The sequence below is a fragment of the Falco rusticolus genome, chromosome 1 (genome assembly GCF_015220075.1).
Source record: "Falco rusticolus isolate bFalRus1 chromosome 1, bFalRus1.pri, whole genome shotgun sequence".
In the NCBI taxonomy this organism is placed as follows: Eukaryota; Metazoa; Chordata; class Aves; order Falconiformes; family Falconidae; genus Falco; species Falco rusticolus.
The window spans coordinates 42,935,753-42,952,183 of record NC_051187.1 but is presented as its reverse complement, the minus strand read 5'-3'; the positions used below and the strand labels follow the sequence as shown (position 1 = coordinate 42,952,183).

The 16,431-nt window shown below is 38.3% G+C and overlaps 1 protein-coding gene across 1 annotated transcript in view; it reads left to right on the top strand.

The window, feature by feature from the left end:
* The first annotated feature begins 15,083 nt into the window (after window positions 1-15,083).
* ADGRD1 (adhesion G protein-coupled receptor D1) overlaps window positions 15,084-16,431 on the top strand; it is a 160,651-nt gene continuing 159,303 nt past the window's right edge. The window contains exon 1 of the mRNA XM_037376884.1: window positions 15,084-15,516. Coding sequence (XP_037232781.1) covers window positions 15,439-15,516 — 78 coding nt within the window. The 5' untranslated portion in view covers window positions 15,084-15,438. The remainder of the gene's footprint in view (window positions 15,517-16,431) is intronic.

Genomic DNA, 16,431 nt, shown 5'->3' with positions numbered 1-16,431 from the left:
GTTAGGAAAACTCTTCAAAGTGTCTTCTGCTCTTCAGTTGAGGCTAACACTCAGTTCTTAACTGCATTTCTCATTCTCTATTCCCCTTCCTGCTTCTCATGTTATGCTCCTCTTGCTAAATCAGAGCTAATGGTTAACCTTCCCTTGATTTCCTGAAGCATATAATCTAAGCACCTGAGGAAAGCTGAACTAACTGCCAGGTAAAACTAAAGCAGTGAACACTTGGCTGGTAAGTGTGATTGAATCAATATTCCTATGCAAATGGGAATGTTTGTGATCTGAAGGGTGTCTTGAGAGAAAAAAAAATCTAGTTCAGCTTGCATGTGCTACCATTAGATACAGTCTTGTCTTTTAATAGGTTCTACGACATGCCTTCACAGAGCTGTGTATTTCTAGTAGCCAGAAACAAATGGCATCTAGGCCTGTTAGATGACTTAAAACTTGTATCTTTGCATGGAACTTCATTCAGTAGACTTACAGCTGATGAAACAAACTGAGCATCTTAAAATTCACTAACTAGAAGACAGTTGTTGTTTCAGCTACAAGAGCTCTTGGCTACAGAACAGCATATTAACTAAAACCACATTTATGTAAATAGCTAGACTTAACTGTAGCTGCACCAAGTTCTTAACTTGAAGCTAGCTTATTACAGCACAAATGGTGGAAGATGTCAGCTTTAACACTACCTTGTAGAGATAAATCTTGGTCGATATTAGTACTGCTAGGAAACAAAACTAAGATAACATTTCTCAGTAGTAGTTGGGTACATGAAGCCTTGAACTCTTCAGTTTTGTGTTTTTGGTTTCTTAATAAAGTGGAGCATTTCATTTATTTAACTTGCATGTTTGTGTACATAACTCCTACTTGGAATATTCAACTGTTCAGGTACATGGTAGCCAAAAGTGAGCTGTGAGCATTACTTCTGCTATACTATTGTAAAGGAATTAAGTTGGTGCAGGTTGGAGTTATGTGGTTTTTATTCTTTAGCTAGTCATTGAGAAGCCGAGTTGTGGTATTTAGGACCTGAAACTCATAAATGGAAGTAAGGAATGTTGTAGACCTGGTTTGTAAAAACTCCTATGATAACACTCTGTTGAATCTTCTTGCTGCATCATCTTGCTTTTAAACTTCATATTGTAGGTTCTTGCCTGTAGTGCTTACTAATTTACCTGTGCATATCTTTGTTAATACTGCTAGCTTGGCTGTCTGCTGCTGCTTTACTAGATGTGGTAGCTTTTTTTGTCTTCAAGCTGTCTCACTTCTGAAAATGCACTGCTTAAAAACCCCAACAAATTGATACAGACAAACAGTAGTTCTACAGTATTGATATGCCTTAAAAAGAAAAAAACCAGCAGCACTGAAGCTATATTTGTGTTGTTTCGTAGTGTGTGTATGGTGTCATCTTTACAACTTGCCTGCTACACGCAGGTACTAGCCTTAGTATGAATTCCTACAAAACAGCTGGAAAGATTAATGGAAAGTGTAATAGCTGTTGAAAGACTAGTACAAGCACTGTGAGCTTTGCTTTGTAATCTTTGGTGTTACTTCCAAGTCCACAAAACCTCATCTCTAAAGTAGGCAGTAATACTAGTCCTGTAAAGTAATCTGTTAAACTTCATATGTTTTGAGAGTGGAGTTAAGTCCACCTGTTGCAGTGTACTTGGTTTGTCACATTTAGTTCTGGTTAGTTGATTACAAATGAGGTAGGTAGGCTTACTAGCCATGTGCAGATTCCTCGGTTGAAAGTCTTCACACACTTTAGAAGTTTTTCACTATTTGGGTTTAGGCAAAATTAAATCTTGTGTATTGGATCAAGTAGTGAGGAAAATAAAACGAGTTCTAAGAGCCTTTGTACTAAATAGTCACATCAGTCTCTACTAGAGCTCTACCGTTATCTGCACTGAATTGCTGAGACTGAAATCTGTTGTTGCAGTACCTGTTTCGTTCTACCAACTTGAGTTGCACAGTTAGATCAGATTAATTGTAGTTCTTGTGTTCCCTGTGTGCCGTTTGGTAAGTCTTGCCGCACTAAGATCTCTGGTTTCAGATCGGTTTTTAGTGGCTTGTCATTACGTATTATGCTCAGCTTTAGCTTTCAAAAATGGGATGAGGTGCTGAGCTGTTTACTGTTTGTAGTTCCACAATAAAGCTGTGAGTTTTAAGTGTCCAAGCCCACACAGGGTTCTATTAGAGTAGTTGAGAACTAGAGTGTGTGTGCAAAATAGGTAAGGCAAAAGCATTAGTTAAAGCAACTGGCAGAGGTAATATTTGCTACTTCTCACTGAACCTTTAAATGAAGGAGTGTTAAAGCCTTCCTTAGGAAGGCTGGATTTGCCCATGGATCTCAGGATTTCAACAGAGAATAATTTTTTTTTTTTAGAAACATTGGAGAATGCTGCTCTGCAGCAACTGGAAATGTGTATGCCAAGAAGGTTGAAGTCTGCCTCTTGTGTCTGCGAGCTATGCTAAACCAAAATCTTTTTATTTTTAGAAATGTGTTGTAGACATTTGTTGTTAATACAGTCTTAGTCTAAACTAGTGGAGAAAACACTGCTGAGACTGATTGTTCTGCCTTCACCTTTCTGAAAACAAACACCTGGCTTGATTGAAGCCAGTTTTCCCTGACCTGGACTGGTAGTACTGATGACTTTCTCTCACTTGAGTTTTGGCAACAGTTTGTTGGGCCCTTTCAGACCAGGATTAATAGCAATGTCTTACAAGTAACTGAAAAGCTAAATTTGCTGCTTTGATCAGTTTGTTTTCATATTGGTGTATTAATTTATATGCTGGCTTTGTCTATGTCATATTTGTGCTGAGCTGAGAAGTTTTCCAAGTACAAGCTGCTATGTGAGCATCCCATGAAGGAGTTTTTCCTTGAAGTGTGCCGTAGCACTTTTCACTCATCTCTGCAAGTGGCCAGAATCACTGAACGTTTTCAGCTGGTGATTACCCTGCTGTCCTAGGCCAGTAGCTTTTTCAGGCAACACCCACTTCATAACGCTGGAAGCAGATGTGGTGATGATTCTGAGTCTTCGTTGCCCTTTGCCTTGTTGGTAACTGTTCCGGTGGTACAAGCTATTGGCTCTAGCAAAGACTGCCTTCCTCTTCCTGATTTGGAGCTCACTTGGCTGCCTGGCAAATAATGTGAAGCTAAAGTTGAGGGAATTCTGTGCGTGAAAGGAAGGCTTAACATGATAATGTGTTTAACAGACTTGGTGGGACTTAATGAGCTAAACCTCTTCATATATCTAGTTGATAACTGTAGGAATGCTGAAACATAAGGTCATGTTATTTATACCGAGGCTGTAGCACAGACCCTAAATCTTAGGTTACAGATTTGAGTGTACAAGGTAAACACTTCCATGTGAGTTGTGTGGGTAATTCTGGTAGTTCACAAAGTGACCAGATTGTTTAATGAATAAACAACACTTCCCCAGAATTCTAGTGTTCTGCAAGCTGCATCACTGAAATAGGCCAGTGTTCATATTAGGGCCCTAGTTCAGTATAGGAATAGGCTGTTTGGTTTGTATTTTACTTTTTGTAGTCGGGTACCTGTCTTACTGCGATCCTGCAATTAAAATAACTTAATTTCCATGTTTCTGCTACTTGCTTTGGGGGGGGAAAATTGCAAATATGATGACAAATTTCCCCAAATAACATTATAAACAGAACTTTGTATTTTATGTAACATTAACAGAAGTTTTTAAGTTTTTCCTATTATCTCTGAAGTCATAGTTTTAATATATTTAACGGAAGCATTAAAAATTGAATCTCATCAATATAGTTCCAGGTTAATAGGAGGCAGCGAGCTTGGTTTACTCTGTTGCCTGTTTCTGTGTTGACACTTCATGAGTGAAGGACCAAAAAGGGCAGTTGAAACCAAAACTAGGTGTAAAGTAGGCTGTTATAAACAGGAGGCTCATATGGTTGTGATCAATGACATCCAAGTAGAAAATTTTAACCAGTGTCCTTCCTGTTGTGACAAAATGACTGACTATACTCTGAAGCCTGTCTTTCTTGATACAGCTATTTCAGTCTTCTGTACAAAGTATTAAGCTAAAGATAGCAAATCAAATTACTAATATAAGTGGTTGTTCTTTGCTTTGAACTTCTTTTTCAGGTAGGAGCTTGCATGAGCCAGTATCACAGTCTTATTTCGCAGTTGTAATACTAATTCCTGTTCCTGCTACTTCAGAAGCTTTTCACCACACGCAATCAGTGGTAACATGATGATAACTCTTCTGTGTCTTGGTGATGCTTGAAAGTAGTACTGGAGGGAAGCAATGTGCATTACACTGAGAATAGAAAAGAAAGCTAACTTTCCCAATCACACTTTTTTGATGGATTACATCATAAACTGTTAAATCTTCCAGATCGCAGGTTGGGTTTGCAGGGCAGCTATTTAGGGAAAGATGTCAAGCCAAAGAGCTTTGTTCCATTTATAAATAAAAAGGTGAGTCATAATAAACCAGAAAAGTGTACATTTTTTTGGCATTATTCATTGCCTTTTGATTCTGGATCTAATATTTTTATTTCTAATTTGTCTGGATATTTTGTTTGTGCTTGAATACCTAAACTGATCTCTAGTTACAAAACTTATTTCAAACTATAGCAGGTGAGAGACAATTGAGGTAATTCATCAAAGATGATGTATAAAAGAGCTTCTTGGGACCCATCACCTGGCAGGCAGAAGTGCAGGAGTTGTTGCCAAGTACGTGGTGCTTAAACCAGATGAGAGTAGTTCTTAGGTCATTATTTTTTTTAAAAAAAGCTAAGAAATTAAGGTGATGGAGTGGTTGCAGCATACTTCTTTTCTCTGGCTAGCTAAGCAGACTAGTATCTAGGGTCCACTTTAAGTAGACTCCAGTAATTCTAGGGTTGAGTGAAACTGTTTTTGTGGTACCAGTTTCAGCCACGCGGTGGGGCGCGCCGCCTGTGTAGCTGGCCGGATCGGGGGATACTGTGTTGCATCGAGACAGACCTGTTGGGGTTGCCCAAGTGTCGTGTAGCCAAGGAGGCACTTGGATGCTTTTAGGTTTATTAACAGTAGAGAGTGGCTATAATGCATGTGCAGTGACAGATGCTAGTTGATAAAAAATAAAAACAAGTTTGTTCTGTTCTACGGTATTTATTCCAAAATAATATAAGTGTAACTGGACTTTTAACATGATTATTTTTTTAAGTTAAATCCACTAAAAGTGTGAAATAGACCAAGGCAGTGAGTTATAGGAGGATTTTTGTCATCCTAAAGCTATTAGCATAGCAAAGCTTAGGCACTCCTGTTATGTACTTTCATATTTTCTCCTGCTCTTCAATTTAGGGTTAAAAAAACCTGAAAAATTGGAGCTTACTATATGGAACCAGTCAATGTCTTGATAACTGGCATTGAGCTGAAGTATAACTTCACTGGAAAAAAAATCGGTGCATTAAGTGCTGATCACCTAACTTCGATGCAAAATAAAAATCTGGTGAAGGATCTGCTTTAGCCAAATCTAGCGCAGTGTCACATCATTCATGGTTTGATCTTGTAGTCAAGTTACAGTATGAATAGCAAAAAACCAGAAAGCTTGAGGGATTGGTGTCCTGAGTATTATAGCTCCTGTTTTGCTGTAGAGAGACCATAAGTAAGGAAGAAAGGTGTTCCTCCATTCAGAGCTTCAGATTTGAAATTAGGGTGGCTGGAAGAATTGCTCCATGATAATTCTTTCTAGTTATGCTGGAGAATCCTGCCTTTAAAAAGTTCTTCAGATGCACTCTGCATATTTCATAAGTGATAAACTGCATCTATGCTGTCCAGCTGAGGTCTCCAGCTCAGAGTGCTGAATAAGCAAGTGACTCTCTCTCTCTCTCCACAGGCAGATTCCTAGCTGACCTAATGGCAGCTAGCTGGAGCTAATGACAGCTGTTGCACCAGAGAAGCCTGGGCAGTGTGACACAAAACCAAAGTGTCATCTTCAGAAGCATAGCCTAGACTGTTGATAAGATAAAGCAACAAGCAAAATGTCACACTAGGCAGTGAGTTGATGCTTCTGTTGTAGAGGGCTGAACCTTTGGGAAGGAATATGAAGGAACTCAAAAGCAGCACGAAGAAAGCATGCACAAAGTTGGGCTTCTCGCAAAGGTATGGAGAATAGATGAAGGAAGACAAATTATGACCAGAGCACAAAATGCTTATATGCTAATGTGATAATGATTAATGCAACACTCCAAAGCATAACTAGTAGCAATTATGCTTAATGGAAGCCTGCTACTAGATGTCAAACCAAATAGAAGAAAGCAGTAGGGGGAAAGAGATGCAGACTGGAGAGGGAGAGGAAATGCAAACTGGCAACTGAGAATTTCTCTAAATGGTTCCCCACCATGGGGAATTTAAAATAAGACCAGCTTGGCATCCAACAGATTGGGAGAACTCCCTGTACCCACGTGTGAGAGAGACTGATCATGTACCCATGCTTTGCTGGAAAGCAGTTTAGGCAGTGCTGACAGGGTAGTATATCAAAAAACTTTACAGGGAAGAGATGAACCTAACAGAAAGTAATTGAGTTTGTCCTATCACTAATCTTCATTGTGCACAGGCCAGTTGACTTTGCTAGAACTTCTGTGATTTAAATGGAAACTGCCTGAGAAAATCTACCTTAACACACTGCAACTTGAAGATTACTTGTCAGGTAGAGTGTTTTGTCACTTTCTTGTAGGTGAATAACTTCGGTATTTCCAGATCGGGTGTTAATTTCATTGAACAGTAGGGACTTTTAGTAACTTGTAAAAGATAAATATGATTTAGGCATATAACATTCTGTGTCACAGTCTGAAAGACTTATGCGCTGGGGCAAGTATCTTTCTGTGACCTGTTTTGTTACCCCTTTCTGTTACTTCAGTTGGCTACTTTCACAAGTACTCGTTCAAGTGCTTTGGTTACAGGCTTTTAAATGAGTAGGTGCTCTCTTTTTGGTACGTGTGTATACGGTGCCTTGTACAACTAAAACCATGTTCTGACCCGGAAGCTTCAGTATAACACGTGTGAAACAGTACTTTTAATTTTCATGTAAATATATATCCGCCTTGCAGACTAAATGCAAATGAAAACATACAGGTATAAAACCTTCTCTTCTGCCTTTGTAAAACTGGTAGAAAATAATGCTAACTATTTATTGCGAATTTGTTAGTTACACTTTCAAAATTTATTTGTATTTCAATTGCTGTTGACCTCTACTGAGTGGATACTTGCTACTAGTGGCTTACCACTAGCAGGGGACTAGTGCTTTTATCTCCTCTGAGCAATGGATAAACCCTACTTGCATATAAATGGCACGTATTACTGGCTATTTAAAATTTGACATATTAAGCTTTGTAATGCCTTTTTCACAGGTACTAGCTTGACTACAGACCTGTTTCTTCCTTATTTAATTCTCTAGATGTGAATGTTGGCATGGTAGCCATTCCTTGATGACTCTACCTCCTGCTTTTCACCCCAGATGACTTTGCATGTGCTAAAAAAGGCTTAGAGCCTAAGAGGAAGAAGGGAAATGCTTAATCTCTGAAAAAAATCAGTATTTCTGACTAGTGAAAAAAGATCTGAATGAAGGTCACATCAACAGTCAGTCTTTAGTTGCAAGTGACATCTGAAAATGACAGTTACTTAAGAAGCCTGTGAAAAGCACTGCAAGACTGACAAATCCTCTAGAAAAAGAAAAGAGGGGATTTTTTCATCCCCGTATCCTATCTGTTCTCGTATTCAAAATCACATTTTGAGTAGTTGATTTTATTTTAGTTTGCTTTTCTGTAGCATGCACTAAGAACAGTGGCAGATACAAACAGGATTTTTTTGTGTATTGCTTTGAAAATATGTTTTTAGTCAGTTCCATGATTCCAGGGTGTGTCTTGTGATTTTTAGGATTTTTGGGATGGCTGTTGCAGCCAACAGATGTGATTTCTCTAGTCATGTTAAGCATTACTGCAGAATGAGGAACAAACCAAGAGGAGTCACAGTAATCAAGAGAGTGCATGGAAGAGAATTTATGCTAGGATTTGGTTTATGTATTGACACTCTTCTATCAATGAAGAGCTAAAATTCCAAGACTCAGTACTTGAAAGCATGGGGCTTAGTCTGGATCTTAATTCTGGAATACAGTACTTCTAAACTAATTAATAGGTTGCATTTCAAATTTGATGACTCCTCATTTCTTCATAAGAGTGCAGTTTTGGAAGCTACTGCCAGCGTTTTAGCAAGCACTCTGATTTCTGCCCCCACCCTCTCATTGCTTTTGCCACTTAAATCTGAAGAAAGAAACTATAAAAGACAGGGACTGTGTTATTCCCCGCAGAATGAGAAGTCTTTAATAGGAATATTTAAGACTTTTATATATGTATTGGCTTCTGGGTGTATTCTCCATTTCTACTATAAACTTGTTTTACAAAGCAGTTGAATGAAACTGAATGAAAATGGAGTTGCTTTTACCCAAAAGGGCAAAAGAAAGTTTAGTAAGACTGTAAGAGGAAAAAATGGCACAAATTCCAAAAGCAAAACTTATATCATTGTGAAATATTTCTGAAATAAAGAAAATCAGACTACCTGAATGATACCAAAACCCATGCAATTACAGGCAGTGGCTCTTTGCAAAATAAGATTTAGCTTAATCGTGTTTAAAAAAAATTGCAGGTTTTATTTATACAATTATGCTATTTTATTTAAGCTTGACGTTAAGGCTGAGATAATCAAAGTTTTGATTAAATTAAGTCTTTGGGATTTCACAGAAACCTAAACTGCTTTGCAGAAATCAAAAGTCATCTTCAGTGTATGGAGGACGACTTACCACAATACAGAAAAAGTCTCATGAAAGGATGATTAATTAAATACACAATAAAAAGAGTAATAACTGTTAGTGGGACCTCATAAAGAGAAAACTTAAATGTCTAATGTGTTGTATGTTATTCACCTGTTTACTTAGTCTTTGAATCATCAGGCTCTTAATGTTTTCAGAAAGAATATATAAATTGAATCAGTTTAACATTACATACATAACATGATAAGGCTTAAGTCTTATTGCCAAAAAGCTGTATTTTGTTTTCTGGTATTGGCCAGCAACTTCTCATTTTCTTAATTAAAAAAATATTTTCCATGATAGCATTAGCCTTGTTAAATTAGCTCCAGGATTTTTGTTTGGTTTTTTTTCAGTCTGAATTGTTCAGTTTGTCGTTTTCAGTATAGTCAACTCAATTTCATGCAATATTTTTTTGTGGTCTACTTTCTGACTAATTTTGCCAAAAGATCTTCTAGTACTTGATGTATTCTGGGGACCAGAATCATGCAATGGCCACTGCCACCCTTTGATTGTTTTTTGTTAGATGGCATTATGAAAATTAGAATTTCAGGCATTACAGTTCCTTGTACGAAGCTTTTTTTCATAGCTTTTGTGGTTCTTTGCTGATCTGAGAGGAATGATGCTCATCAGCAGCTGTCTTTGTGCAGGTGATTCCTGACAGAGCTGGGGGCCCAGTGAAGAGCTCATGAAGTAGCTTGTTACATCACATCTGATAGCTGTTCATTCAACATTGCATTTCACAGAATCAGAATGGGCCTCTGGAGATGATCTGGTTCCACCCCCTGCTAAAGCAGGTTCTCCTAGATTAGGTTGCACAGAGTTATGTCCAGGCAGGTTTTGAGTATCTTTAGAGAAGATGACTCCACAATCTCTTTGGGCAGCCTGTTCCAGTGCTCTGTTACCTCCAAAGTAAAGTTCTTCCTCATATTCAGATGGAACTTCTTGTGTTACAGTTTGTGCCTGTTGGCCTTTGTCCTGTCGCTGGGCACCACTGAAAGGAGCTGGTCCCAGTCCTGTTGACACTTGCCCCGAAGAACAGGCCCAGCTCCTTCAGCCTTTCCTCATCAGGGAGATGCTTCAGTCCCCTCATCATCTGTGTAGTCCTCTGCTGGACCATCTCTGGTAGTTCAAGTCTCTCTTCAACAGGGGAGCACAGAACTGCTATTGTGCAATTGAAGGATGCAACTCTGAAGCTGTGCTTTGTCAAGTATCATCCTATTGTTAATCACAGTAATAAAGATGTTAATAAAATATGTATTTATAACTTTCTCACACTAGACACTTCTATGTCCCTCCCATACCATGCATTCTTTCAAAGGCAGTACTAGCTTCTATAGACTGAAAAAAGATAATCATAAGAAGGATAAAAAATCCTTTCCCATAAAGTCAAGAAAGTCTTGATTTTATTCTTTAAAAAAAAATAAAGTCCTTTATAATGCCTTGAAGGTTTTTGTTTGGAGGTGTTTTTTGCTATGTATTGGAAATTCAAATTTACTTCAGAATTTGCACTGGAAAGCTTAGTGTTTATGCTAGACAAAGTTAATATTGTTTTATCATGAAGAAAAAATTGAAAAAGAGAATATACAAATCTGTCAACTAGCTCAGAGGTCACAGAATCATGGAAAAATACAGTTGGAATTGGCCAAAAAAACTAATGTAGCTCGTCCTTGTGCTGCAAGGTAAGGCTGACTTTTCATAATCTCTGACATGTTTTTTCCAGCCTGTCCTTGAAGAAATCTAACAATGGAGATGTGACAGCCCTTTCTCTCCTTCACTCCTGCAATACTCTACACTAAGACCAAGCCTTGGTACCTCTTATTCCTCTGCAGTGAGCATGAAAAAAGATTTGATTCTTTTCACATAACCAAATCCCTCTGTACTTCCTGGCTTGCCACTCTTGACGCCTGTTCTGCTTGTGACCCCCTGTGGAGCATACTGATTTAAAAAGCATTTTTTTCCTGTGTCTTCAGAAATGGCTTTAGTGATCTGTTTCTTACCCTGCATTTATGTAGTGAGTTGTGTGTAAATACAGAACAAATATCCATTCATTTTTATTATTTTGGCAGTTGTTGCACCAATACCCGAGACCCAGAAGAGACTGGTTTTGGTCTAGGTAGCGTATGAACCTTGGAAATTATGGCTCTTTTCAGGGAACTTCAGGCCTATGAATTTCTGATTGAACACCCTGCTCCCCAGCCCCAAACCAATAAAAAGAACCTCCAACCCAGCATCTTTCTAATAGATGACTTAAAGGTAGATAAGAAATGAAATTCTGTATTCATTCTCAATGCGTTTGAGTTTTGTAGCTCAATAATGCTTTAAGTATTGCACAAAGCAATAAGCAAAGCTATAGCAGGCTTTGGCATAGTGTAGCAACTAAAACTGATTTGATGCTTGGATATAATAGATCATGTTTGCTGGCCTGTGCCACCCACAGTATTTTTGGTTTTGCTACTACAAGGGCTACAGCCACGCTTTTTATTGTGAAAACGTATCCTTAATTTCAGCTGTACAGCCCTCTTCTTTTTCTAATATCACACATGATTTATTCATTTCAAAGTTTAAAAGTAAGTAGAAGCAACTAACGTTGTTGGCCAGATTTTGTGGTCCTAGAGAAAACTTATGAACCTAAAAAAATGTTCTGTTAAATTTTCTAGGTGTTTGGTTGGGAAAGTGCTAAAATAAAAGGGACAAAATACTTAAAATGTTTTTTAATATTATGAGAAAATGTGTACAGCATACTTAACTGTTCACTTGTAGGTATACACAGTTCAGTGGATGCTTACCATTTAAAAGAATGTTACAGGGATCATAGGAAATGCTGTCTATAGAGAATTTAGTATGGTAGCATGAGATGATGGTACATCTGCAAGAATAAACACTAACAAACAGTTTTCAAATAACAAAACCCCCCTCAGTTATATATTTTGGTTTTGCTTAGAATTGCAGAGTCCTGAGTTATGAAAGCACAAGAGACTGTGCATGTTTTCAGTTTAAATAAAACTTAAGCATATCATAGACTAGATTTTCACTGGTAAAGTATAGCCCCGATGCATGTTATGTAAGGGATAACAATGAAGAGGGGCGTGTAGTTGTTAAATGCCTGAGAACAGATGCCACATAATTCTTCCAGCACACAAGAAAAATTCCGTAGTATGTTACCATAGCCATAGGTGCACTCCATCCCATGGGGAAAAGAGAGAATTTGTATGCTGGAAACATAAGGAAAGCAAGACTCAGTTTTTTCTGCCTCATCCCCATCTAATATGCATTAATATAATGATGATACCATTTAAAAAGTGCCAGTTGGCAACTTAAGCAACAGTCTTCTGTCTTTGAGTGAAATTTGTATTCTCCTGCTTTTATTTAGAACTGGGGGGCTAAAGTGTTATGTTTGTAAAGTGAATCTTCCATAGATACTTTGCCAATTAGTATTGCCTATTGCCTATCATCATGATTTTGTTGTATTACACCAAGGAAGAACACAGGGAAAGAAACTTATACTCTCCAATTTCTTTGAAGGTGGTGCAGCTGGGAAATTACTCCCCCACTCCCCAATAATTTGTTTTGGGCATCCTGGAACAGTGGCTATCCTTAGATGGTATTAAATCTTTACCTGGAGAAAATTGTCCTTTTGAGGAAGAGGAGGACTTATTTGCTGGGATTGAAACAAGCTGCTTTAAGAGCAGTAGTTTTTTTAAATGAGCAAAACTCGTGAGAAAAAAAACAAGTGTGTTGGAATGACTAACCAAAACAACCAATATGCAGTATTCTAGATAACCAGTTCACCTGCATGAGCAGTTCTCTTCAAATCACATAGCTTTTGCCTCTTGGAAGTTTTAATTTACAATATAGAGATAAATTACGCATGCTATAAAAATGAGAGCTAAACTAAGTGTTAAGTCTTTTGAGATACCAAAAAAAATGGCATTACTTGCATACAAAATACTTACAGTGAATTGACTGAAAATATTTCTCTCAAATGACATTTTTCAGTTCCCTTGCTCAAAGAAGAAATGAGAGGTTGGAAAAGGAAAAAACCCCAACTCTTCATACTACAGTGCTTCTAAGTACTGCTAAATGCAAGATGGACCTGTCTGTCGTGATATGGGCACAGCTTCTTTTAAAAATCAAAGTAGGTGTCAGCGTCTCAGTGAATTGGATAGAGCTGGTGTAGACTGAGCGTGATGGCTCCTTTGAAAGGCTGTAACGAGCCATACAATGGAAGAGACAGATTAGGTCTGCATGGCAGATAGATGCCCACAGTCTTCGAATACATGACGTAGCTAGTAGAAAGGAACAAGAGTTCTGAAATGCCTTTCTTGTTTATAAACTGCACTGTCAATTTATGGCTTGGTCCTGAGTGAGTGTTTGAACTGTGGTAAAGTGGCTTTGGTTGCAGCTGGTTAAACCTTAGAATGGGGCTGGTGGCAGGGAAAGGCTAATGAAGCAGCTGAGGGCACAGTCCCTGGTTTGGGAAGGTGACTGCAGAATCCAGACAGAGGTGGTGGGACAGGGATGCATAAGTAAAAGAAGAACCCAATGAATGACACAGATTGCTTTTCCATCAAATGTTGGTAATGCAGTTATCAGCAGATAGAGCTTCTTCACCTTGTATTTTGTGCTTGTACAGTAACTAGAGGGAGAGGACTGTTCACCAAGTCCTTCATCTTTCTGTTGAGTGTGAGCGCTGCAGGAGTTTCTAAATACACTGCCAACATGCTGCTTTGCTAGTAAATATATTGAACTTGGTCTTAGAGTTAGTGCAATACCTTCTTGTTGTTACAGTCATGTCCAAGACCAACTTAATTTGTTTAGGAATGACTTCTTTGTCATCAAAGTGAATGTAAAATACCCCAAAATTCCTCCTTGGTATGGGCTCACAATTCTACTTTGGAATAAGGTTATATAAAGAAAAGGTAATAAACTGTGTTAGAGGTGACCCCTTTACCTGTGAAACTGCTTCTGCTTTAGAGTTCTGTGAGTAAAGAATTTATATTTGCTACAAAAATAAATTGTGCTAGTATAAAGGTGTGTATTGAGAAGACGGCAAGTTTAATACAGGATCTTGTTCTGGTTTCTTTCATATGTGCCAATCTAATCAAACTGCACCTAGGTACATCTGAGTAGTTCCAAGAGAGCTGGTAGAGCTGCCCTAGATGTTCCGTTTAGCAAAGGACAGCTGAATTAATTTACTAAACTGTATTTAATTAAATAATTTAATTAATTAATATTTATTTAATTTAAATTATTTAATATTAAGAAGTATTTAAATAATTAATGAATGTAAAATAAATACAATCAGTTCTACAACTACTTACCTTGGATGCCCATAAAAAGGCTGAAAAGTTAGCACTAAAATTTCAAATTTAAGTGAATAGGTATTGATACATCAGCTATAACCACCTTGTTAATAATTTCTATTACTGATGGAGAAATACTTGACCAGGAATTAATTTTAATCCAGAATATTTATAGGTGTATTAACAGAGACTGTGATACTAGAGAAGGTTTAGGAAATCTAGCTGTTAGATTTATTCTTAAAATACTCCTTTGTAAGATGTTTGTTGTAACATTTTGATCCCAATTATGCACCAGCTCTCTTGTGGGAAGTTAATAATTCCAATGAAAACAGGAAGAAAACTTGTGTTCTACAGTGTAAAAACATTCTTTAAAGGATTATTCTCTCTGTTTGTATTTACATACTTAGCAATAAAGATTTTTACCTTGAGGTTTTTTTTCATTTCCTGGTAAGTGTTGGTTATAGCATTTGCTATTTTTCTGTTTCAATAATATAATCATCCTTGGTGAACAAGGAAAGCTGAAATTTAATTATTGCATGATAGGGCATACTCATGTTGCTGTGAAAGTGGTGTTGCAACTGATACCACCAAGATGTAACAGTTGATCTTTCTTTTTTGTTAAGCTGTTCTCTTTGAAAGCCCTTTCTACCTCTCCCTCCCCACCCGCCACCCCGCCCCCCCAAAAAAAAAAAAAAAAAAAAGTGGCGAGGGGAGAAAAGAGAGAGAAGCCTGGCTGTGTCATTTCCCAGTGCTGTTTGCAAGCCTCTGATGGTTGCTGCAGGTCTTCAGGCTTTCTGTTCTGTTCACGGAACTCATTCTACCTGTCAGTAAATGTCTGAGCTGCAGAGCAGCTCCTCCCTGGCCTTTTCGCTGCCCTACTTAAGTGGGACTGAAAAAACTAGAGGCCTTTCATGGACAACCCCCCTACCCCCAGGTACTGTAACACGTGGCTCACAGCTTTTTCCTTCCTTCCTACCTTAGCAGGGCCCCAGGGCAGCAGCGTAGGAGAGCTGCACTGCGAAGAAACCTCTCCAGTGGTCTCAGCGTGGGCTGCCCAGTGCCCCCACGTGTGCAGACTTTGTGATTTTGTTGACATGCAAGTACTTTTAATGAACACTATTTCATCTGCAGGTCCTTCAAGAGCAATCCACTGTGATTACTTGTCTTCTGAGTGTTGGATCAGTTACTCTGGTTTGCATGTAAGGTGCCAAGTGCTGCCTTTGGTTTGTGGTGGAAGCAGTGTGGCTTCTCAGACCAGGTTTCCAGAGGATCACAGGAATAAATTCAGAATTTGTTTCTGCAAATAATCTCCAATGTCTGCTTGCAATTTGCTGTTTCCACAGAAAGTTTTGGCAGTGAACATGTTTGCTTGGATTCTCACAACTGTTTTGGTAAGCATATTCTTTCCCTTGACAGGCCCCTCTTGGCAAATATTTCAGATTCCTGTCTTTCTCTTTTTAAGTTTTGGCTGTTCTCAAGATTTTTAGCTGCAGCTCTCTATTATTTCTAAGGGTGGCTCTACTTTTCAGTAAGTGATGCAGAATTCGTAGGGTTTATACAGAATTCCTCTTCTTCCTTCAGGATATGGAGGAGTTTGTGGCTAACAGTAATGAGGGAAGGAGTCTAAAAAAACCTAGAGGGAAAAAAGTGAAAGTCAGACTGGTTATAACTAAATGGGAAGCTAAATTTTTGTAGGAACTGAAATCCAAATTTTTCAGATTTATTTTGTTGCAGACCCTAAATCAGCATTAGAAACACAAGACACGCTTTATTTCAGTACTGAAATTTTGTAATAGTAAACTTTGGTAACATTGAAGTGTTCATGCAGCATGAATATCTTAAGGTTTCCAAAATTAATTTTGATCTTTTCAGTTCTCGGACCCTGAAATCCCATCTATTTGCCAGTCATCTCAAGGAGCTAGTTACCACCAGAAGCTTCAGAAGTTCGGTGGGCATCTGGGGAGCCAGCTGGGTAAAATGAGGGCCACAGCCACTACCAAGCTTGCTGGGCTTTCAGCTATATAACCTCTATGTAAAGTGTCAGTGGAAAACTTTCATCCTGAAAGTTATGAGCAACCCTAGCTAAGAGTTTGGTGCAGAAGCTGCAATTAAGTAGTAGACAAGTAAGAGGGCTAATATACTGGAAGGACAGAGCTAGGAAAATGAACCGGCCAAATAAAGACTGATATAGGTACATGAAGAAATGGGGCTAAGAATCACGGAATGGATGGGTGGGGAGAATAGCTAAAGGTCATAAGCTGAGTTGCAGAGGGGCAGTGGCATGCATGGAAACAAATGCATGATCA